This window comes from Herpailurus yagouaroundi, unplaced genomic scaffold (assembly GCF_014898765.1).
Source record: "Herpailurus yagouaroundi ecotype Mexico unplaced genomic scaffold, PumYag 213, whole genome shotgun sequence".
Classification (NCBI taxonomy): domain Eukaryota; kingdom Metazoa; phylum Chordata; class Mammalia; order Carnivora; family Felidae; genus Herpailurus; species Herpailurus yagouaroundi.
In genome coordinates, this window is record NW_024412444.1 from 11,414,293 (window position 1) to 11,439,510 (window position 25,218).

The following is a 25,218-nucleotide window of genomic DNA, read 5'->3' on the forward strand; positions in this document are numbered from 1 at the left end:
AGCCATACAGTTACTAAAAGCCCATATTTTTTACTGAAAGCCCATATTTAACCCTGTTTTGTTACCACTTCCTGAACTCTACTTACCCCCAAAGTTAGCACCGGGTCCTCTAACAGCCAGTATTTGCACCTGCGCTGGGGCTTTTGCCCTAGAATGAAGTGCGCTCGCAGCGGCGCGGTCCAGGATTGTTCTGGCGTCTCCGATCTGGACCACGCTCGCCCCCTAGGGGTTACCGTGGACACTGGGCGCCTCGGTCCTCTTTTCCTCCTGGGGGGAAAAAATGGGAAGTGGAGGTGGAACCGTGAATTCTGTTTAGTGGCCGCAGCACGCACCGCCTCCAGCACTTTGCGGTTGCGGGTCCGCGGATTTCCGGGCGCGGGGTTCGGTCGTCTGCCCCAGGACTACCTCCAGTCCCCGTTCCGGGCCTCTGGGCACTCTTGGCGGAGCCAAGATCAGTTTGGGAAGACTGCGGGGCTCCAGAAGCAGTGTGAGGGAAGGAGGGAGGAGGAAGGCGACGAGGGAGTCAGACGAGTTTAGGACCTCCTCACTGAATCTCTGCTTCCCCATCTGTGAAGTGGACATCTACCTCCTGGGATCCAGGACTGCCCGTGGCCGGGCTAGCATCCCGGCAGCCTTAGAAGGCTAGGACAGAGGCTGGGGCTCTCAGGACCCTCCAGTTCTCCGCATACTGCTCCCCTAAAGCCTTGGGAAACTTGCACCCAAGCCTGCTGGGAGCCTGGCTGGGAACACCCTTTACCTTTAATGTCTTGATTAGTATATAAAACATACTACTTGAGCATAATACCGAAAATAAATTTGAAGCTTGGCTCAGTGATTCTAACCACTGCTTATTAAAACTGTCTTTAGTTTTTCTCTGCTAAAAATGATTCCAGGATTCAAATTATTTCCATCATCACTTTACCCTTTCTTACGTTTCAGGGGATAATTTGACTCCTAACAAAATCCAGTTTTTATATTAAGGGTTTTTCTTATCTGGTTAGGTTTTAGGTAAATTGGGGAAATATATTTACATTTCATCAACAGTTTAAAGATGATTTAATCTGTTTAATCTCCAGCTTCATTCCAAACTGGAATGGAGGCAGCATCAGTTTCTTGCCCACTAATGTGGACCAGGCAGACAGCCAGGCAGTGGAGGCAGGAGAGGTGGATCAGTCAGGGGTGGTGAGGGATGGCTGAAATTGTGACTGGGCCACAGGCAATCTTGGCTGTGGTACATGAGCCCATATGTTGTATTTGAGGAGGGCTTCATCCTTTGGTCACCTACGTACACAGCTGGGCTCCACTGTAGTCTGGAGGATGGTATGGTCCATGGAGGCCATGTAGAGGCCCAGCCCCCTCATTTTATCTCAGCTCTCAGTACAGAGATTCACTTCTTACAGTCTCACAAATACTCTGAAGGGTCCTGGGTAAAAAGAGGGGATGAAGGGGGCATCTGGGTGGCTCAGTCGGTTGAGCGTCCAACTCTGATTTCTGCTCAGGTCATGATCTCACAGTTCACGGGTTGGAGCCCTGCATTGGGCTCAGCACTGACAGCTCCAGTGGGAGCCTGCTTGAGATTCTCTCTCTCTCCCTGTCTCTGTGTCCCTCTCCTGTTCTCTCTCTCTTTAAATAAATAAACTTTAAAAAATTAAAAAAATAAAAAAATAAAATGTTCTTTAAAAAAAGGGGGGGGGGGAATGAGAGGCAAGGAATCAATGGAGAAGACCAGAATGGGGAGGATGTTGCCAAATGACAATTTACTACCTTTATTTCCTGACCAAATTTGACCCTTTGATGTATGTGGTTCTCCCCTCCCCTACCACCCACCCCCTACCCCCAACTGGCGTATGGTCTCCCTAGAAGGTAAATAGGAGGGCCTCTCAATCCTTGGTCCTGAGGGATGTCATTCTAACAAGTTTTGGAATGGACACTTAGGCCTTTTCTTTCTTGTGTCCTCTGTACTCCTTTAGAAAAGTTGGAGCACTCTGCACTCTGCAGCATGTTTTCAGAGGCTGTCAGTTGCCAGGCTGGGCAGTGAGCTGGGAGGTGGTGTGTGCGTGTGTGTGTGTGTGTGTGTGTGTGTGTGTGTGTGTGTGTGTAGACTGGAAAGGGAGCGAGCGTGTTGCTCTGCCTTCCCTGTTTACTCAATCATATGGTGATGTGAGTAAAGCCCAAGAAGAAACACTTTCCTCTCCCCAGCGCCCTCCTAAAGTCTCTCCCTTGGTCATAAGCTCCAAGTACTGCTGCCTTTCCTAGAGTCCAACCCTGGAACAAAGAAGAAATGCAAAGGGCCACTAAATACTTGGGAACATGGCCTCACTATGAATCAGAAAAGCAGTTAAGCTTGCAGTAGATATTGAGCAGTTTGGCAATTTTAAATGTGTATAATCCAGAAATTCTGATTCTAGGAATGTATCTTAAGAAAATAGGTGAATGGATGTATCGAGTTAAATGTGTGAGGATATTTTTGAATCACTGATTATAAGACAAGTCCCTCAGCAGGTGATTGGTTAATAAATTATGAAGCTTATCTAGGCTGGAATGTCATACACATTAAGGAGCTTAAGGAGCAGGCAACCTCATGGTTTCCATGGTGTTTCATTGACACCCATGTGGTCCTGGCCTTGTCTCAGCCCCTGGCGCTCCTGATATTCATGGCCAGACCTCTAAGATCCCCTGCTAAAGGAGTTGGGAACGACCCAGAGAGAAGTACCAAGAATGTCAGGGAGGTGGGCAGAGGCCTGGAAGGGAGCAGAGCACTGAAACAACAGTTCCCCCCAGAGAAGCAACGTGCTGTGTGAGGTCTATTCAGAGAAGGCTACTTTGTAGGCAACCTTCTGTGGATCCTGGTTCTTCTGGTTGACCAAAGAAGTTGCGGTTCTTGCCCTCACTGGGTCTGGCTGAATTCCTGAATATCCTGGCAGCGAGATAAAAAAGAAAACATTTCTGTCCAGTGGTGCACATGGACAGGAAGTCTCAGCACCTGGGGCTTGTGGTGGACGCTGTTGTTTGGTGAACACGGTACCCATCCTTGCTTTCTCTGGCAACAATGCCAGTTTTTCTTTGCACAACCGTTGATTTTCACTTCCAGCCTCTGGGGTTCAGATGAAGCTAGCTCTGCTCCCTGGTTCCAAAGTGGTCTTGTCAGAGCCAGTGCCCAGGACTTCTGCTAGCTGTACTGAGAAGGGTCTTCCTTCTCCACGGGGGTAGCATGCAAAGCTGGGGCCGCCTCTGTCTCCACAGGGAGTTTAAATACAAGGTATGGGCAGGGTCTGTGGAGCCATGAGGGAAACTGCAGGAACCCAGTGTTAGCAGCAACTGAGCTGTCACCACATTTAGGCCAGACAGACGAGGAGAAGAAGGGGATTATGGGCCCTAGAAGGAGAAAGTCAAGTAGAGGAGGATGCCTTGTTGGAAAGACAGAGGTGAGAGTTTGCTGGGACAAGAAGCCCAAGATGCAATTGAGTTAGCAGATCCACACTGCTGGAGCCAGGTGGTGAAGGCAGAGTGGGAAGAGATAATGTAGGGGAAGAGGAGGTCAGTATGGATTTAATGATAAATGGCCATTGAATAAATGCCACCCTGGAGGATTTTAAATCAGATGTCAGTGATCTGATTTCAGGTAGAGCGATGCATTATATACTGAGACAAAAGTGGAAGCAGGCAATTTAGCCCTTAGGAAGCAATTGTGGAGGAGGAGGTGGGGGCCTAGATGAGGGGTGGGGCAGTGGAGGAGAGTGAAGTGGTGGGATTCAGGTGCACAGACACAAGTGAAAGTGGGAAGGGGCTTGTGGTGAAAAGTCATATGACCTTGGCTTCTCCACTTCTCTGAGCCTCAGCTTCCTCTTCCAAACAGAGACACCACCTGTTTCACAATGTAAGTTTGACAAACGTAGTGACTAAGAGTATTGCTTTTGTCAGATTTGGATTTGAATCTCAGGTGGGTACCAGCTGGGTGTCCTTCTGCCAGTCAATGATAGATTGTAGCATTTATTGAGCCCTTGCTATGTGCTAACCAGTACAATCTTCCCCAAATTAGCATACTTTTGTTATTTCAGTTTGCAGGAACAGTAGCATGGAGAGAGCGAGTCATTTGTTGGAGGTCCCAGCCAGGATTTTTCTAACCATCACATTGCCCTAACTTTACTGTGCCCCCCCCCAAAGTGAGATAACAATAGTGACACTTACCAGTGTGGTTGGAAGGATTCAAGAAGAAGCCTGGCATCTGTGCTGACTGTGTGGAGCCTATTTTGGATTCTCTGTCTCTCTGTCTCTCAAAAATAAATAAACATTAAAAACAAAAAAGAGGCCTGGCAAATAGGCGCTGGTTAAATTATTACTAGAACCATTATTATTACATTCTTTGTATTTTTCCGAGTTTTTGCTGGGCGCAGGCGTCACTTGGACAAATCCTTTGGATTAAAAAACAGACCTGTCAGGTGAAGGGAAAAATGCCGCTGCGGGCTTCTGGTTGGAGGCTCGGGGTGTGGCCGCAGGGGGCGTGGACTACAGAGTGGGGTGGGGCCAAAGGGGGGGCTGGGCTAGAGGGGCGGGGCCAGGACGCGAAAGTGGAGGCTGGGGGTGGGGCCCTGAGGGAAGGGGCAGGATTCGGGAGGGCGGCGCATGCTCGTTGATGCGGCCAGCTCCGCCGCCGCCGCCGGCGCCACCGCCCACTTGGGGCTGGCCAGAGGCAGGCAGCCGGGGTGCAGAGTAGGTAGGGCTGGACAAGCGCACGGCCATGGCCCCGTGGCTGCAGCTCTGCTCCGTCTTCTTCACGGTCAACGCTTGCCTTAACGGCTCGCAGCTGGCCGTGGCCGCGGGCGGCTCCAGCAGAGCGCGGGGCGCCGACACCTGCGGCTGGAGGGTAAGGAGAAACTTCTCGCCGTCCCCAAAAGCGCGGCGGGCGCGGTGCGCACAGGTGCTCGCGGGCAGCTGAGCCGGTGCAGACGTGCCTGCCCTTCGCAGAGTCAGCGGCAGGGCTGGGATCCCCGCTGCTCCCGCCCTTCTTTCCCTCCCGGGGTGCACGTCCGCCAGCCCCGGCCCGGATGAAAGGGGCCGCCCGACCCCCGGCTTTGTGTTGCTAATGAGGCGCGGTCACTGGCTGGGGTCCGGCTCCCAGAGGGCGGGTGAGAAGGGCGTCCCGCGGCGGGCGGGAGAAGGGCGCCCCACCCTTTGTTCCCGGACCGGTACCTCCTTCGCCCCGGGTCTGGGATCCTCCGAGCTGTCCGAACTGGGGGCGCTTTGGACCCGGCAGTGGGGGTCTTCCCGCGGACTTCCGGTTCACAACTCTGCAAAGGCCCAGGACTGCCAGAGAAGGGACCCAGAGCGCAGGGGAGGGATGCGCCCCCTCTCGCGGCCGCATTGTTACTTTTAGGCTGTGCAGTCTTACCCCACTTTCACCCCAGCCCCGACTCCTGACTTGCTGGGAAATTTTGCTCGTCGTCCTTCGTCTAGAGAATGGTCTCACGGATGACCTACACCCCCTCTCCCCGTCCACAGCTTGACCTGCGGATATTTTTCTAGACCAGAGGGAGGCATGAGTTTATCACCTCGGTCAGGAGCCCCAGAGGAGACTGGAGAGGTGCACAGATTTCGCCTTGTGCTTGGAGACTTCCCCCAGTAACCGACCACTTTGATGCTGTCCCGGTGGCGGGCGTGGGGTGGGAGGCTGTGTGCGCGGGGATACTGAGTTCCCACCAGGGTTTCTGGGTTTGGGCGGCGCCAGAACAGGGAGAGTGCATCTGTCTGCCCCTCACCTCCCACTGAAGCCAGGGCGGCCCGGCGTCAGGGCACTCAAGGCCTTCAGACATGTGGAGAGGACATAGGCAGCCACGAACATGACCTTGTCTGTGCTTCGGGGGCTCCAGTTTCTTCACTTGGAAAATGGGAATAGATGGAGATTTCCTAGTTATCCCAGCACTGTTTCTCTGAGAGATGGGTCATTTACTTAGAACACCGTTGTGTTCTAAGAGGTTCTAAGCCACCTCTTCTGGGATGTTCTGAATGGCCTCAGAGCAGTCCAGGCCTAGCACCTGGCACCCTTTTAGGATCTTAGGCTATTGCTTTCAGCTCTTTTGCCCCACATTCAGAGAAACGCAGTGCAGAAAACCAAGTATGAGGCAGCAGATGGGATATCTTCAAACCCAATAGCTTCGCTATAGACAGCTATAATACACCCTTCCACCACATCATAGTGAATATAGCCTTCCTTTTTGGGTAAAACATCACCTTTTCGTACTCTGTCCCACTTTAGTAAAATATCACTATTATTATATTTTAAGATACCGAGTTTTTCCCAGTATGTAGATAAAAAAGTTTTCCTTAAGGCTGTCTCATATTGACTTACTGATCCTGATAAACTTACATTTTTTTTAAGTTTATTTATTTATTTTGAGAGAGAGTGTGTGAATGGGGTAAGGGCAGAGAGAGAGGGAGAGAGATTTCCCAGCAGGCTCCACAAGGACACAGTGCAGAGCCTGATGCTGGGCTCGAACTCAACTGTGAGATCATGACCTGAGCCAAAATCAAGAGTCGGATGCTTATCCGACTGAGCCCCCAGGTGCCCAAAATCCTGCTAAACTTTTTGGGTCTAAACAGGTATTTTGGCTTTTGAAGAACTGTAGGAGCATCACATGCATTTTATTCTGAGTTTTCATATGACAGCACAGGTGGATCAGTCCTAATTGCTGTGTTTCTGCATTGTCTAGGTGGCTTTATGTGTCAGTGCACAAAGCTTGTGAAGTCTTAATGCCTTGGGTATAATAGTGACCTAAAAGAGCCAGGCTGGCGGTTTTGTTCTCTCTGCCTGTGGGAATGTGTTTGTCTCCTAACTGTGCATTCTCCACAAGTTAATAGTGGCCCCTGGTCCAGCAGGCTTACACTCAGGCTGGCCTCTTTTCTCCCACCACAATTCCTAGTTGGGAGTGACCTTCTCAACAGCTTTTACTTTGGTCCCACTAATCCTCTCCTTGGGTCATTTTCATTCCTTCTTGAATGAGCATGGAAGTCTCTGGACCATCTCTCAGATTCTACACTCTTTCCAACCTGATACATGGCTGCTTCCCTCCTGGACTTGCCTTTTGGTACATCTGATGGAGCCACCAGCTCTCCCCAACCCCCCTTGCCTACCTGTCTTGCAAGCTCACCTTTCCAGCCTGCTCCCTAACTTTTGTGCCAGCTAAAGCTGCTGAAGCATACTTTCTCTGCTCCTAGGATGCCTTCCCCCTGGCCAAAGACTCAGCTCAGGTGATGCCACCGCAGGGAAGACCTCCCTAAATGCCATTCCCCTTGGTTTGCTTTCTCATGCAGGTCCTTGCACTTTGGTTCCCACCAGACTACCATCTCAATATTTGTTCACATCTGTGTCTTAGGATGGTTTTCCTTAACTAGATACTTCATCTTAGTGGCCTCAAAGCCTGGAGCCCTGTAAGTCTTGGCTGAGCCCAGTTAGACTCTGCAGCCTTCCTGTTAAATCCTGTATTAAGTGATATATTTTAGGAAGTGGATTGGAGAGATGAGAGCACTGAGCCCCAGTGTCCTCTCCTTAGCACACTTTTGCACATGCTGTTCCTGTCTGTGTTCCTTTTCTTTACCCCTCAGCGTCCCTTCTCTGCTCGAGCAGCACTTCCTGCAGGAAGCCTTCTCTGCCCCCACCTCCCTGCATCAGTTCTTCCAGAAGTTGCTCTGTCAGAGGACTGGCCAGTGAATACTGGTGAACAGTGACTTGGGCATTCGATTCATGTCTGAGTCCCCTACCAGATAGTGGTGTTTAGCCCGTAGATGTTGGTCTCAGTTATGAGGTTGCTTACAGTCTAGTTGGGGCCATGCAGACATACAAGAAGGGTCGATTGTGTGTGAGGCAAACAGGAGACAGTTTCCTGTGGGTCTAGGTCACATGGAACCTGAGAAGGGGACACCAGGGTGGAAAAATGAGCCCTGAAGGAGGGGCAGGATCTGGGTGCTCCCGAGGAACTGAGCAAATGACCCCCTTGATCTCCATGGAGCATTTGTTCCACGAACTCTTGCCCCTGCAGGAATGTGTATTTTCCCAGGACTTGCAAGGTAGACCGCAGCCAGCTAACCCACAGGAGCTCTGCTAACACACCTCTCTGAGGAGCCGGCCTGGTTTAAGTGGTCAGATTTCACAACCTCCCCATTATTAGTGGGACAATTAAGGGGCTGATACCATCTTGAACACAGCTCAGTGTTTTAGAAATGAGTTGTGGGCACACTTCCTCAACTGCTTAAAAAAAAAAAATCTCTTAGGGCCCTTGCCAGGTAAACTATTGGAGTAATAAATAGTTTTCCCAAAGAAGTAACAATTTCTAAAACTTCCTGAGGGGCTAGCATCCTCATTTACACTGGACCTTAACTCTTGTTTCCTGATAGTGGAATGATTGTGTTTGTGATGGGTAACTTTATGTCAATCAGTTGCTTTGAGGTCCCCCCCCCCCTTGCTGGTTGTTTGAAAAGCATTTATGGAACAAAGAATTAGGCATCAGCTTCCACAGGTTTTTATTTAGTGGCATTTTCTGCAGTGGAGAAGGAGGGAACAAGAATGCCTTCCTGGCTAGGTGAGGTACATCTTCTCTGGTCTTTTATCTCTGAAACAAATGTCTAGCCTGCAAAAAGCCTGCTCCTTCAGGAATTCAGGGAGCCAGAATGCTGGCATCGTCTTTACAATGAAGTGCAAGTTTCCCATTTAAGGCAAATAACTTCATTTCGAAAGGTAGGAAGGAATAGGGTGGTACTTGGAAAAGAAGTTCCAGCTGGTTAAAATTTAGGTCCTGATAAAAGTCCAATCCAAGAACTCTCCTTGGCTGTGGGCCCAGGCATGTTTATTTGATTCTGAATTGGATGCGTTTTCATTCACTTGCAGCTCATGGCTCCCCAGCCTGCATCTGGTCGGCCTGTCTTGCGGCCATGTCTTCCATGTTGTACATGCTCTTGTGTCTCTTACAGAATTCTTCGTTAAAAATGACTCAGCCCTGGTTGACACATTTTTCAGAGAGACGTTTTTATAAGAACTGCAGTGCTTCCCTCCGGCTTGTCTTGCCATGTTAATTGGGAATTCTGTCAGCCCAAGTCCACCTTTCTTGAACCGCCCTCCCTTGTCTCCCCTCCCCCATCCATCCCTCCGACCCCCAGAGCCCCTGCAGTGCCTGGGGCATTGTGCTAGTTATTAACAAGGGGATACAGCTGGGTGGATGAGAACAGCAAGTAAGTACCGGCTGTGGACCCTTTCCCACTGAACACGATTTCTCAAAGTGAAGTCCGGGAGCTTCCACTATCAGGATTGCCTTGGGAGCTTGTTAAAAGGCAGATTCAAAGATAATTCCTCCAGAATGGGAGTGAGATGGGGGTTCAGTTCTTCTGATGCACTCTCAATGATGAGAGCCATTGCTTTCAGAAGACCAGGCTTCCCCAGGCCAGATGAGGGAGAGAGAAGCCACATTCTAAACATTTAAAATCAGTTTGACTTTAAAGTACTTCTATGGACTTAGAGAGGAAGTGGAGACTGTCAGAGCCCCTGACCAGTGAGAAGGGTCAGGCTGGCTAAGGGGATCCTGGGGAGGCAGCTGGGCAGGTCACCCTGGTTTGGGTGGGTGCCTTTAGCCTGGGGTTGAAGGGGAGGTCACGAGTGAAGGGGACCCTGACTTCCATGGGTTCCTCCCCAGAACAGCTGGGCTTGTCTGGAAAACAGTCTTAGGAAAGAGTAGGGTAGGATCCAAATCGTATTCTCTGCAGTTCAAACCTTACAGCGTCCCTACAAAGGAAAGAACTGCTAATGCTTTCCTAAGTCTTTATTTTAAGTTGAGTATTTTTCATGCTTCATTTGGCCTAAAATGTGTGTGTGTGTGTTTAAGCTTTTAGACCCTCTTTTCCCCTTATTGGTCCCTGAGCTTTTCACACACCATGCCCAGCAGATGTCTGCTGCTGCTGGGGCCACCCCATCAGCAATTAATTGTACCTTTTCGTTTCTTACTGCCTTTACCTCTGATGGATGAGTTTTTAGGCTTCAGGAAGCTTGCCCCCACCCCCAACTCCTCAGTTTATAAGAGTATGGGCGGAGAGGCAAGGGCTCAGGTACCCCTAGAAGCTTGACAGGCTGGGGTGGAGGACAGTGCCCTCTCAGGAGACCTCTCTCCTGCACCCTACCCTGGTAGCTGAGACCTTTTCTGTTTCACATCTCCCCCAGATTTGGAGGTTCCCCTGCCCCTCAGGGGGCCTGTCTGTGCTGGTGCCACGGGCCCCATCTCCCAGCAGCCTGACTTGCTCGTCCTGTGGGAGGCAATGTCCTTCTGGGCAGTGTTTGTCTTGGCTGCTGGGACATTCTGAATGGTCCTGACACACGATTAGGTGACTGATGGCCCCACAACACATTGTCTCCTCCAGGGCCCCGGGGCCTTTGAAGCTCTTCCCTGTGGGAAGTAAAGAGACTATTTGCTCTATTAAAATGCCTTGGTATTTCCTCTGTTTAACCACAGGCCACTTCCTCTCTGCCACTCTAAACCCGGCAGGGCCACCGGCTGATTGAAAAGACACAAACCCAGGAGTGAGCACATCCTATTGAAACAGATAGTCTTACTGCAGATTAAAGCGGGGGCACATCTCTAAGAAGAAACCAAACCTAAGGGGGAAATGCTAGAGAAGCTCCTTATCTTGCTGGAAATGTAGCTTGTTGACACAATTCGCACTTCAAGTTCTGAGTACAGAATAGGGTAATTTTTGGTTTGTTTGTTTGCTTTTAAGAAGGGAAGCCAAAATTGTAACCAAATCAAAGAGTTTTTATCTAGTGTGGCAGGTTACAGGCATACAGTCAAGTGGATTTCTCATTGTGTGAGTTGGAAACTTCATTATCTGGGAAGAGCATGATGTCTTCATAGAAAACCATGCCAGGCTTATTCTCTACTTGCAGATTCTGTCTGCTGGTTTCATGTGCTCAGAAGTCAAAGTAATAAGTTTGTAGCTGAATAATACCAAAAAAGCCTCTGGAAAGACTGTCCCTCAACCTTTCCCAAGCAGTTTCTTGAGAAAGTTTAATAACACCAGGCGTGAAACTAAAAATTACCTAAGTAACAAAGGCAGAAGATTGAAACCCTGTCTATACCCTGTCTTTGTGAGGGGCCTAACTAAGGAATAACTAGCTAGTTTCTAATGGAGACTATTATTTTAACATTTGCAACTCCATTGTTCAAAGCATCTGTGATAAAAACGGCTTCTCTTTTCTTTGGTTCCTTGTTTGGAAATGTTGGGGGAAGGTGGATGTAGCTAATTAAGGCTACAACATTTAAAGGGGGGACTTAATAGGTACCAGCTGTCCTCAACAAATCACTGGGTGGATGACAAAATAAAGATGTGATGTGAACACACATGTAATTCTCTTCTAAAACGGAAGTTGGCCTATAAATTGTCTGATTTAATAGCATGAATGGAAACTAACTCCATTAAAAAACTACTGTGTGCTTTTAAGAAGCATTTATTTTATAGTAAACCTAACGGTAAAATGTCTTATTTGCATAAGGCTGGTACCTTAAGAGTTGAAAGGGCAGTAGACTGCAAGTATTGGAAATTTTATAAATTGTAATTTTACTGTATGTTCCTTCATTCCAAACCTGAACTAATAGACATTAATCATGAGGCTTTTTTAATTAAAATTACTACATTGTAGGAAAGCTTGCTTGAACTTATCAGAGATGTCCTACAAAACTGAAGCAGCAACTTTGAAAGGGAATGGAAATTGATAGCATTAATTAAATGTTTGAGTGGATATTTACATTTCACACATTAAATGAATACTTCAAATGAATCCTTTTGCAATCACAAGGGATTAGGCTTTAAATATAACCTTTTTTAGATTTAAAAAGTACTTCATTCCCTTAAAAACTAGGAGTTTTTCCAAGTGTTCTCATTTGTCAGTTTTTTTTCATTTCTCAGTTTTGTAGATTCCGCCCCCCTCCACCCCCCAGTGAATGGTCACCCTTTAAAAAATGCTGGCTGTGGCCCCAGACTTCTGTTCTGAGATGGGGATAGAGGGAAGGTTTCCTTGGAACGAAGAAGTACATTTTCCTGAGACAGGCCATATGGTTTAAAAACCCTTTCTCTGTGATTTTATTCTGTCCAGGTGATTTCTGGTTTTTCCTCTCCTGAAATGCCCCCCCCCCCCCGTCCCTCCCACCTTTCATCAGAGGAAAATGCAATGCAATCCAGACCAATGCAGGAGCGTTCAGCCCTAGCAGGTGTGGTCCCTGCTAAGTGACAGTTTATCTCTGCCTTCCTCTCAAGGTCGCTCTGGCTAGGACACAAGCATTCACATGGTTAGGAGTTATTGTAACTGCTCAATATCTGAAGTTCAAGAAGACTTACATGGAGTGAGGAGGCAAGTCAGGGTTTTTTTGAGCAGCTACTCTGTGTCAAGTCTCAGTGTGGTTCTGTAGTTACTTATGTTTTCCAGGGAAAGGACAAAGATGGTAGGACCAGGTCAGGTCCCCCTGTCTGCAGTGGCTCCCCACCCAGCTGAGGCTGCAAGAAAAAGGCATTGGGGCCTAGAGACGGGGAGGTGCAGGAAGGATTCCAAGGTACAGGGAACTCTCTGCAGCTCCCCACTCCTCCCAGAGAAACATGAACCACAGTTTCTGCTGCTTCTCATCCTAGAACATTCCAGCTTATGCAGTTGCCAGTGTGAGAAGCTGGGTAATGATGTGCCAGTGCCCGAGGCACTGCTTGGCACCCACCTTTGGAAATCTGGCTTTTTAGCCCATGTAACTCTGATCTCTTGCTCTGCCTCAGTTTCCCCTGCTTTGGAAGAGGCTCACCTTTCTGAGGCTTCTCCACACTGTGTTTTCCTCCTTCAGCCTCCCCATGTGAACATCACCTGTGCCAGAAAGCATGCATTTAGTAAAGTCAGACCCACCCCATCATGCCTCCAGATTTAGTAAGAATGCATCCAGCCTTTTGCAGTGATGCATTGAAGAAAAAGTGGAAACTTGACTTGTTTATGAAGAAGAAACTTCATTTGGATGGTTCCTAGGAGGCTTAGAAGAAGGGATTGGATGGCCAAAGGAGGCAGGCCCTGTCTGTGAGTGCATCCAGGAGGTGGGGGGATCCTTTGAAAGGAAAGTGTGGCTGAAAGAAAGAAGTGGCAAAGCTGGGGGATGGGGTGGGGACAGGATTATGTGGTGCCTTGAATTTTGCCTGTGTGCACCTGTCAAGAATGATGGGGCTTGGCAGGTTTCTCCAGCAGATGAGTGGTTTGATAAGAGTGACCCTCAGTGACCATTTCTTTATTCAGTGAGTATTTGGTGTTTTCTATGAACTGCAACTGGTTTCTGGAACATAGAGACAAGTAGAACAACAATACCAACCTGACCACCCTGTTTAAAATAGCAACCTTCCCTCTTTTCCTTACTTTGCTTTTCTCCACAGAACTTTTCACAATGAGACACACATGGTGTTTTCTGTCTGTCTCCCCCACCTCGGGGTCAGCTGCGTGAGGGCTGGGCCCGTATCTGTTTTGTTCCGTGCTGCAGCAGGAGATCAGTGGCCAGCACATCGTAGGTTCCTCCTGCTTGTTCCTTGAATGACCAAGTGCTCTTCAGGAAATTAAAATCAGCCAGGAGAGGGATGGTGGCACAAGCGGATCTCTCTGACCAGGTGGCACAGAAGGCGAGCGATTGTCATACAGATTTCCTTGGAAGTTCTGTAGTTTCTTTTCCTCAACATTAGTGCATCATGTGGCATTAGGTGCCGAGAGTTAGCATAAAATATGCTCCACTTATTCACATCATGGATTATTGGCACCATGTGCCCATCCTGGCCAATTGCTGGGCTGCCGGAAGACTGAGGTGGCGATCGGGCCGGTATTGGACGGGGATCCCACTTTGTAAAGTGTTGGTTGCCTCCAGAGAGGATGTTTGGACCACACAGTTTACACTGCACTGTGGATTAAAAAAAAAAAAAATGTAAAAAGTTACCACCCAGTGCTAACGATGCATCCTGGTTTTGGACTTTATGAAATGACGTGAATGAAATGTTTCTCACTCCCAGGCAGCAGCCCCCAGCTGGTATGAAAACCCTGTCTTTTTAACAGAGGTACAGGTCTCTTTCTGTTTCATCCCCTCTGGTTGTGAACACGTTTCATTTTCTGAAGTCACCAGACGGTCCGTCCAGAATCAAAGATGCTCTTTGCCTTCTTTCCAGGGCTGTGGGTTTGCCGGCCAGCTGTGGTAATGAGTTTTTGCTCTGCTTTGATTTTCATGGCTTGCCTCCCTGTGGGAGGAACTAGATATTTCTGATCTTACCTCTGCTCATATTCAGATCCAGCCAAGCAGTCAGTGACTTCCCGGGCTTTTTTGTGGGAGACTGTGGGAAAGGTCCTGGTTGGCTGGCTATGAATTAATGAAATCCTTAGAAGGCTTCACTAAAGATAGCTCCTGTGGCTTAAAAAAATAGCATTGCCTTTTTAATTTGAGAAAGAGGTCATGGAGTTTTACTGAAATTAAGCAGAGAAAATGTAACATCTGGTTGTGCTGCCCCAAGGCTGCTTCGGGGCGGCGGGAGGGAGCCGTGCTTTGGTTCCCAGTGTCTGACTCGCCCAAGGTGACAGTCACCCAGGTCCCTCATAAGGCTGCCTCTCTCATTGTTCTGCCTGGGTTTTGAAGTCCTTAGCAGACAGAAATTCTACCCCCACATCTTTTCACTTGAGCACATTTCCCATTTACTGAGCTTTCTTCCTTTTTACTTAAAGGGTCACACTTCTTTTTTTTTTTTTTTTTTTTAAGTGCATAGTTTTGGAGTTGGTCAAGACGAGTGTAATTATTGCTTTTATCTCATTAAAGAAAGATGAGGGTGGATAATGGGAGAGACTTTGGACGGAAAGTGGGGGGTTTTAAAGAGCTGTTCTAAGAAGTTTTTAAATTAGTAGGCTTTCTGACATGAGCAGAAAGAGAATGATAAATTGCAGGAGAGTTTTAGGGAAAGGCATAAAACAGATTTTAAAGGACCTATGACTTTTTTAAAAGTAGAAACATGAACGTCTTGAATGTCTTAAATGTCTGCTGTGCGCACATCTCCACCCCCCTTGCCCAGTGAAGTGACTAATAAGTCATGTTATGTTTTTAAATTTTTATCTTTATTCTGGATCTATGCTGTGTGACGACTTTGTGTAATTTTCCTATAAAAAACTAATATTTTGGGCATATATTTTCTGAAACTAAACAGGAAGATTAAATTGTTGCTGTGTAGGTGGGCCAGTCACTGGTGCCTGGGCTTCTCTTTACTTTCCCTCCTGTATTTTGAATTCTGAAAATTTTCAAGCCTATAGAAAGGTTGAAAGCATGGTAAAATGGACACCTATTTCCCCTTTGCCTAGACTCACTAGTTCCTTGCCACACGTCCCTCAGTTGTCTTGCATAGAGTCCTTCGTGATTTCTTTCTGAATCACATTCCAGATTCAGACAAGGATCATTCATTGCTTTTACATAGACACAGACATCCTGTCTCCTTTAATTGAGGACAGTCCTTTCACCTATTTCTTTGGTCCTTTGTAACACACACATTCTGAAGGGTCAGGGTTACTTGTGGTGTAGACAGTCCCAGTTAGATTTCTGATTGTTTCCTCATGATTAGGGTCGAGTTAAATATTTTGGCAAGATCCCTGTAAAGGTGATATGGGGACGTTGATATGTTACGTGTCAATAGGTTACAAATATGGGTGGAGTTGCAGTGATGAGCAAACTTTGGTTTTTCTACTTGAAATTGTTGCCCACAGAGACCTTTCCAATGGTTTAACACAGTTCAGTCTTGTATTGTCTTTTTTAAAAAAGCGATGCCGGGGCACCTGGGTGGCTCAGTCAGTGAAGCGGCTGACTTCAACTCAGGTCATGATCTCCCGGTTCCTGAGTTCGAGCCCCGCATTGGGCTCTATACTGACAGCTCAAAGCCTGGAGCCTGCTTCAAATTCTGTGTGTGTGTGTGTGTGTGTGTGTGTGTGTGTGTGTGTGTGTGTGTCTGTCTCTCTCTCTGCCCCTCCCCCACTGGCTCGTTCTCTGTTTCTCAAAAAAGATGAATAAACTTAAAAAAAATTTTAAAAACAATAAAAAGCTGGTGCTTTACATTAAGGCTTCCCTTTTACTTTGCTGAGAGTCCAAAATGCAGGGTGTCATGTAATCTCTTTGCTTAAAGACTATTTGAAATCAACTGTGCTCTCAGGAGTGTGATGTCTGGAGAATGTTTAAGGCTTTTGCTATTCACACAGGCTTGTTGCAAACAGTTGTAGATATCGCCCTCAGCGACTGGGAACTGAGTTCCTATTAAAACCTCTATTTGGCTCAGGCAGGTTTACGGTTGAATGCATCCTCACACCAAAATTCAGCCATTACTTTCCTTTGTGCTAAGAAAACATTGAACTTTATTTCCAGTAAAGGTCACTTCACTCAAAACATGTCCTCAAAGTCAGTTTCCAGCCCTTTGGTTCTGTGATTGCCTAGTGTCTAAATTATTTTATTAGAGTCCCTCACAGACCGTTACATTAGTTTAACGTGAATTACTATCTTCTCCCTAATTACATGGCTTTTCTTTCTTTTCTTTGTCCTTACCCCAGATGTCAGGGCGTGTAAAGTAAAAGACGTGTAAAGTTAATATTGATTATTTTTCAAAGTAAGTTAAAATGTCAGAAAGTGACCAGTTGTTATTCTTACAGGGTACCAGGAAAGCGGCAGAGACAAACCCTCCATCTTTTATTCATAAGTCCGGGGAGACGGGGAGGGCACAGGCGGGCCTGTGTGCCCGGCGTTTGTTCAGCTTTCAGGACCGGGCCTCCTCCCCTGCTGGCCGTGAAATGTCATGCCGAGTTGTAATAGTGGGACATTCAGCATGCAGAGAATGGGCCGCAGAGGTTCAACTTTGCTTTTCATTTTCTTTTCTGGCACCAGGTCCCTAGTCCCCTCCTTGGCCTGACAGTAAAAGGCCAGAAAGCAGCAGTCTGGAGGCTGGCAGGGATGCGGTGCAGCCCAGCCCAGGGCCCGGCTCCTGTGCTGGAATGCGCTGGACACAAAGGCCCGGCCAGGGTGTGCCTCAGGAGGGGGTGGCGGTTTGCCTTTGCTGAGGCTAGTGGGCTGTGGTCACAGGGGAGAGCGTTCTTGTTTCCATGGCTGTGCTGCCTCTGGTTTCGGTGGGAGAGGGGGTGCAGAGTGCTTCTGATTTTCAGAAATCACTCGGGGCTCACCATTTCTGTGCAGAGGGAGGCACTGGGGCAGAGAGCTGAGGCCGCGAGACTCCGAGGGCTCAGACCCGTACTTTGGATAAAGAGAAATCAGGCAGCATTTGCTAATAAGCAGGCCTAGAATTTGATTTAGAGCAATAGTTCTCAATTGGGGGTGATTTGGAGACTCCCTGGAGACATTTTGGTTGTCACAATGGGGAAGAGGTTTGCTACTGGCTTTTTGTGGGTAGGGGCCAGGGATGCTGGCCAAACACCCTGAAATGCACAGGCCGGCCCTCCCCAGTAAAAACTTACCCAGCCCAAGGTGTCAGTAGTGCTGAGGTTGACAGACCCTGATTTAGGGGTCCCATTTTAGCATTTGAATTTCTCAGCTCACTTAGCCTTATAACACTTTTCAACTTCCTTTCTATTTAACAGAAGCTGCTGGTTCTATAAATCTGTATTCAGGATGAATTTCTATTAAACTCTCCAAGACATATGATTTAACTATTGTGGTGCTCCTGGAAAGATATGCCCTGAATGCAACTACTATTTTAAATGCAAAAGACGATTTTTTTTTTTTGCCATAATTTGATCAAAGTAGCATAACCTGTGCCTCTGTTTTTGTTACTCACTGATGGTCTGTGGATAACATTACATTTTTTCAGCATGAAACCCAACACTTCAAATCCCTAAAGCAGTCTCAAATTTATGGTTAATAAAAGCATTTATTGTACTGGATGTCATCTGTTATATCACTCTGGGGCTAGAAACTGGCAAGCAGTGGACAGGAAATATTTTCATTTCAAATCGCTTCAATCTTATGGTCTAGGGGCAAAAGTGTCTGATTTCAGGAAAGCCACGGTGAATAGCATAGTAATGAATGCATTTTTAGTTGATTAAGCAGGCATTCTCTCCCTTTCAAACAGTCTTCTCTCTTTGGCTTGGTGGGGCTAAATAAACATGCGATGTTAAGTGATAGCATTTCTTGTGTTGGCCATGCTTTTCCTTTGATCATCTTAAACTTTTCAAAGTGTTTTCCAGGAATCCTCAGCAGAGCTGAGGCAAGCTGGACAGAGTGGCTACACTCAAGTGTTGACCCTCTTTGTAATAATTGTTTACTTTCTGAGCAGAGGACGTTTTCTGGGATGATGTTGACTCTTCCGAATTCCCCTTTAAAAATGGAATTTGGCACCTAGCCCTCGGGATCATGAATTTAGGAGGAGAAAGCAGTTTGACTTTTTTTTTTAATTTTCTATGGCTGCAATTTTATTGTAATTTGCGTCCTGATCCCCCACATCCATCAGATAAATAGTCAAAGTAAGGAGAGTTCCATCCAAAGGTAGCCCTGTGTGGTGATGATGTATCCAGGACAGGATACCTTTTGTCATGGCTGCTCAGTGCCTTTGAACATATTATCTGAATCATCGCTTCCCAGAGAACCTTGGAGGTAGGCAATTATTTCTGATGTGGTTCCTTTTTTTTTTTCCAGATGAGGATTCCATGGCACAAAGAGCCAGGAAGGGATTAGGATGGCAGGCCACGTGACTCGGAAAGGCCTCTCTCTGCCAGAAACCAGAGTCACAGGGTTCCTACCCTGCCCGTGCCCCCAGCAGCCTAGCTCACCCTGCCTTCCGATCACCCAGCCTGCGATGGATGTCTGCCATGTGCAGCAGAGCAGCTAATGGGGGTGGGAAGAGAGCAAGTCTAGATACCAGAGAGCTCTCTGCAGATAATTAGATTAAACTAGGATTCAGAGTTTACCCCAGAAGTTCCCAAACCTGGCTGAATATCAGAATCACCTAAGGAACATTTTGGGAGGGGGGGAGGGGGGGAAATCCCAGACCTGCTTAAGTGAGAGTTTCAGGAGAAGGCCAGGAATCTGAGGTTTTTTTTTTAGGAGGCTGCCAGATCAGTGGTTGCCAGGGTTTTTGGGGTGGATGCAGGATTTGACTACAAAGGGGCTGTCCAAGGGAATTTTGGGGGGTATGATGGAACTGTTTGGTATGCTGAGTGTGGTGGTGGATACACAAATGTAAACATTGATAAATGTGTAAACTCATGGAAATGTTCATCTTACAAGGTCTAAAAACACAACAACAACAACAACAACAAAAAACTGCCCAGGGGTGCCTGGGTGGCTCAGTTGGTTAAGCCTGTTATACTCTTGAGTTCTGCTCAGGTCATGATCTCGTGGTTTGTGGCATTGAGCCCTGCATCCAGCTCTGTGCTAACAGCATGGAACCTGCTTGGAATTCTCTCTCTCCCTCTCTCTCTGCCCCTCCCCTGCCCACATGTGCATTCTCTCTCTCTCTCTCTCTCTCTCTCTCTCTCTCTCAAAATAAATAAATAAATATTCTTTAAAAAATGGCGGTACCTGGGTAGCTCAGTCAGTTGTCTGACTCTTGATCTCAGCTCAGGTCATGATCTCACGGTTGGTGAGATTGGGCATCGGGCTCTGCACTGACAGCATGGAAACTGCTCTTGCTCTCTTTCTCTGTCTCTAAATAAACGCTAAAAAAAAAAAAAACCCAAAAACCTGCCCAGGTGAAACTGAGCTGTCACCTTGGTGTCAGATGAGGTGACAGATCGTGCCTGGTGACAGCTAGGAAAAGTTGTCCACCTGTGAGAGAATGACACCTGGAACTGCAGAGGCAGGTGGGTGAGTGCTGAAACCTCTTAGCCCAGTGCTGTCTAGTAGAACTTTCTGTGGTGATGGACATGTTTTTTTCTCTGCACTATGCAGTTCAGTAACTATTAATCACTTGTGGCTATTGAGCACTTGAAATGTGGCTAGTGTAACTGAATTTTAAATTTTACTCAAATTACATTTAAATAGCTACACATGGCTAGAGGCTACCATGTTGGACAGCTTGCCCTTGGAGGCGGACGTTGCCATACTGGGGGGGGGGGGGCGGCGGGAAGCTTTGGCTTGGGGCCAGGTGCACACGGAGCCCAGCGATTCTTTATGTTTGAGGGACAATAGTTAAGTCATTCTAAGTAGAGAGCGAGACAGGAACATGGACAGGATGTGTAGGTTGATAAGGACAGGGAAAAAGGAACCTTGGAATGAAGACTGATGCGGGATCTGCCCAGGCAGAGGACATGCTTGCTGAGCAGAGGAAAATGATTTTCTTTCCCTAGTGCAGATCAGATAGCACGGACTTTGGCCCACTTTCTTGTCCATCTTAAAAGATGCAGCAGTTAGTTTGGATGCTCTTTAATTGTGCTGCTGTTCGCCTGAGGTGATTGGTTATACAGGAAGCCATTGGAGGGTCCAAAGGAGTGATGTGCAGACAGCGTCAGGGAATGTCTGTGGCCTGGCTGGGGATGTGCTGGGCCCACCTGGCAAACTAGAGAGAGAGTAATGAAAAACCATGTGGGCCTATCCTGCTCCTCTTCGGGGAATGAGATCCTATAAAAATTGCATTTGGGGCATAAACCTCCATATTGGCTTATGTTCAGACACTTTTTTTTTTTAATGTTTATTTATTTTTGAGAGAGAGCATGAGAAGGGGAGGGGCACAGAGGGGGACAGAGGATCTGAAGCAGGCTCTGCACTGACAGCAGAGAACCTGATGTGTGGCTTGAACTCACAAATTGTGAGATCATGACCTATCTCAAAGCCGGATACTCAAGTGGCTAAGCCACCCAGGTGTCCCCATTCAGACACTCTTAAACTTCTCTCTTCCAGCCCCCATGGAGTTATGTTATCTTAAATAGCGTTAAATTTTCAAATGTGTTATAAAAGAGTAAGATTCTGAGAGTGTGGCCTCTGATGAGTGCAAACCAAATGGTAACAAATAATGTTCCATTTGCAAACATATTTGGTCTTAAATAAATTCACTAAATGGCTAACAAAAATTTCCTGAGGTCTGGGCTTAGGAGGTTTGGTTAATCTGATTTAAAAATAAGAATGCCTAGCATGTCAACTATACTTCAGTAAGAAAGTAAAAATAGGGGCACCTCGGTGGCTCGGTCAGTTAAGTATCTGACTCTTGATTTTGGCCCAGGTCATGATCTCATGATTGTGGGATCGAGCCCGATATTGGGCTCAGCACTAGGCATAGAGCCTGATTAAGATTCTCTCCCTCTGTTCCTCTCCCCTGCTTGTGCTTTCTTTCTCTCTCTCTCTCTCTCTCTCTCTCTCTCTCTCTCTCTCTTTCTAAAATAAAAAAAAGAAAATAAATGCCTAAACGAGGGAGAGGTTTAACATTAGTGGAGCTATTTCTTTATTTTTATATAAAAACTTTACTTCTTTGGATCCAGAAGAGAAGGACATTCTGAATCATAGGATCTTGAGGCAGGGTTTCCTTGTGTTACCTTTACAAATCAGTAACTTCAATCTAGTGGGGGGAAAAAAACAGGGCTTAATGAACATTAAATGTGGTTCTTCCACTCTTGAACACACAAATGCATCTTGCTGCAGGGTTATAAGAACTGAATTTATTTTTTATGGTTATTTTTGACTTAAATTTACTTATAATTTACTTAAAATTTTTTTTTAACTTTGTTTTTGTTTTTAGTTTCAGGTGTAAAATTTAGTGATTCAACACTTCATACAACACCCGGTGCTCATCACAAGTGCCCTCCTTCATCCCTATCACCTATTTCACCCATCCCCTGGTAACCATCAGTTCTCTATAGTTAAGAGTCTGTTTCTTGGTTTGCTTTCTCTCTCCCTTTTTTCCCAATGATCATTTGTTTTGTTTCTTAAATTCCACAGGTGAGTGAAATCATATGGTATTTGTCTTTCTCAGATGACTTATTTTGCTTAGCATAATACCCTCCACTAACTCCATCTACTTTGCTGTAAATGGCAAGGTTTCATTCCTTTTTATGGCTGAGTAGTATGCCATTATGTATATACACACGTATACATTCATCTTCTTTATCCATTCATCAGTTGATGGACACTTGGGCTGTTTCCATAATTTGGCTATTGTTGATAATGCTGCCATAAACATCACGGTGCATGTATCCCTTCAAGTTAGGTAAATTTGTTTTCTGAAGACATTTCCATGTATTGATACAGTTCACAGACATGTCACTGCCACTGGCCATATAATACTTTCATGTTGTGTGCTGGCCCTTTGCTGGCCCTTTAGCCCCATTGATGAAGCATTTCTGCCATTTCCAAAATTTTGCCATTATCAAGCTGCTTGAACATGGTCATGCAGTCTGGTTTCCTGCCTGCCCCCTTTGCCATTTTGGTTAGTTCTCTTGGCATATGTCCCCCATGGGGAAAGCTTTGTAGGTCTTACTGCATGCTTGTTTGCCAGCTTGTCCTGTATAATGACAAAGAATTGTGTTTGGGGAAGAGGGAAGATTTGGTTTTCAAATCCCATCTTTGCCATTTGCTGTCATTTATGACCTTGGGCAATTTTCTTCATTTGTAGAATGGGTTAACAGTTTATCCCCACATTGTTTTGAGACTTAATAAGATACTGTCTTTAAAACATTTCACTTTGCACCGAGCCCCATAGCAAGTGCTTAGTCATTGGTTGGCAGTCTGTTATCAGAGGAATAAGTGTGCTCATTTTTCACATCCTGGAAAATATGGACATTTATAATCCTCATTTACTCATTGTTATTTTGGGTGTACCTTATACTTGTTTTATTCTGCATTTATTAGAGAAGGCCTAAATCTTTCCACCTGATGATTTACCTTCTGAGTAAGTTTTGTTGCTTTTAAGTCTGGTAGTTTTAAGATTTCTAAAAAAATGTTTATTTGAGAGAGAGAGAGAGAGAGAGAGAGATAGTGTGAGTGGGGGAGGGGCAGAGAGAGAGGGGGATAGAGAATCTGAAGCAGGTTCTGGGCTGACAGCAGAGACCCCGATGTAGGGTTTGAACTCATAAACCATGAGATCATGATCTGAGCTGAAACCAGATGCTTAGTTGACTGAGCCACCAAGGTGCCCCTAAGTCTGGTAGTTTTAAAGTGAGGTGTGGATGAGATGTTGCTTAGTAGAGAATATTAAGGGAAGATGTTTAAGTGAACATGAGGGTTTTTTTTTTTTAAGTTTATTTATTTTGAGAGAGAGAAGGAGACAGCAAGTGGGGGAGGAGCAGAAAGAGATGGGGACAGGGGATCCGAAGCTGGCTCTATGCTGACAGAAGAGAGCCCGATGTGGGGCTCAAACTCACAAACTGTGATATCATGACCTGAGCTGAAGTTGACACTTAACCGACTGAGCCACCCAGGCACCCCTACCTGTGTGTGTGTGTGTGTGTGTGTGTGTGTGTGTGTGTGTGTATTTAAAGTTTATTTATCTTTTTTTTTTTATTAAAAAAAATTTTTTTTTCACGTTTATTTATTTTTTTGGGACAGAGAGAGACAGAGCATGAACGGGGGAGGGGCAGAGAGAGAGGGAGACACAGAATCAGAAACAGGCTCCAGGCTCCGAGCCATCAGCCCAGAGCCCGACGCGGGGCTTGAACTCACGGACCGCGAGATCGTGACCTGGCTGAAGTCGGACGCTTAACCAACTGCGCCACCCAGGCGCCCCTAAAGTTTATTTATCTTGAGCGAGAGAGAGTCTGCACAAGTTGGGGAGGGGCAGAGAGAGAGACAGAGAGAGAGAATCACAAGCAGGCTCCACACAGTCAGTACAGAGCCTGATGTGGGGCTAGATCCCATACGCTGAGATCATGACCTGAGCTGAAATCAAGAATTGGACACTTAACTGACTGAGCCACCCAGGCGCCCCAACTAACTGGAATTTAAACAGAAAAGAAATAGAGACCAAAAAAAAAAATTCTTATGCAGAAGACTTTATTTTTTACAGTGTGTGCCCCGTCAGCTGCAGTGGGCATTGTTGGTGTGCCTGTGTTGTTTACCGGGAGGTGCCCAGGGTATCCCTCTGCTTCATCTTTAGCATTTCCTGTGCACTTTCCAGTTTGTTCACATGGCCAGAGGCCCCTTTGCATCACTCGTTTTTTAACATTGCACTACTGTTAATGATTGATTTCAGCCCATTTAGTCTTCTGGGCCAGGAGCTTTTAGGGCCTAATCAATCACTGAATCCATAAACAAGGGCAGTGCCTCAGATTCCCCATGAGCTCCGAATTACATTGGGGCGTTGACAGAACCAGAGGCCTGGACCACTCTGTCAGCAACTGTCAGGGGAAGAGAGGATCCAGGGTATGTGCTGGGTGGTAGCGGGGGCAGGGCAAAGGCAGCCACAGATAAAATTGATCAGAGAAAAGAAATTGTTTGGCAGATAATCTGCATGTAATTGCAGAGCTGAGAGATTAACTTCATTTTTTGTTTCTCTTGCACCCCCATTTGTACCAGGCTGTCTTACTAAAAACACTAAAGAGGTTAGGGATTTTAAAAAAAAATTTTGTTTAACTTTTATTCATTTTTGAGAGACAGAGCATGAATGGGGGAGAGGCAGAGAGAGAGAGAGAGAGAGAGGGAGACACAGAATCCTGTCAGGACAGAGCCCGACTCAGGGCTCGAACTCATGAGCTGTGAGATCATGTCCTGAGCCAAAGTCAGATACTTAACCGACTGAGCCACTCAGGCACCCCAAAGAGGTTAGGAATTGTGACACACAGACACCCTAGCTCCTCACCCAGGGATTGCTGTCCCCCGGGATTCCTTTGGGGCCCAGGAGCTGTCATCCTGAGTGATCACCACCTACCCAGGTTGAGGTGGTGTTGCTTTAGTGGGTCCCAGGTGATGGTCCTTGGATACACTAAGAGCATTTCTGGAAGAGCTAATGTAAAAGCAACCCCTTCCTTTCCACAAAGGCGAGTCTGGGCCACCCTCAACAGACCAAGCAGGGGACCCGGACTTACAATTCATGGGTGGGGAGAGAGAGAGAAGATAAAAGCAGAGATGTGCTTGAAGAAAATAGGTAATAGGGACTATAGGGTGGTTTTAAACCAGAGGCTCCATGTGCAGCAGGTTGCAGAGCAAATAGTGTCTTAATCCCCTGTGGGAAGGCCTGAGATCGCACAGTCCCTGCAGCTTGTACCTCCAGGTGTTCTCACCCAAAGGCAGCTTGGTT

At 46.7% G+C, this 25,218-nt stretch overlaps 1 protein-coding gene across 2 annotated transcripts in view; it reads left to right on the forward strand.

Moving 5' to 3' along the window:
• Nucleotides 1–4,653: 4,653 nt before the first annotated feature.
• Nucleotides 4,654–25,218, forward strand: part of IL17RD (interleukin 17 receptor D) — a 71,023-nt gene continuing 50,458 nt past the window's right edge. Inside the window, exon 1 of one of the 2 annotated variants that reach the window (XM_040454716.1) lies at nucleotides 4,654–4,864. In XM_040454716.1, the coding sequence (XP_040310650.1) occupies nucleotides 4,739–4,864 (126 nt within the window). In that variant the 5' untranslated portion in view covers nucleotides 4,654–4,738. The remainder of the gene's footprint in view (nucleotides 4,865–25,218) is intronic. The other variant, XM_040454715.1, reaches the window with a different exon arrangement.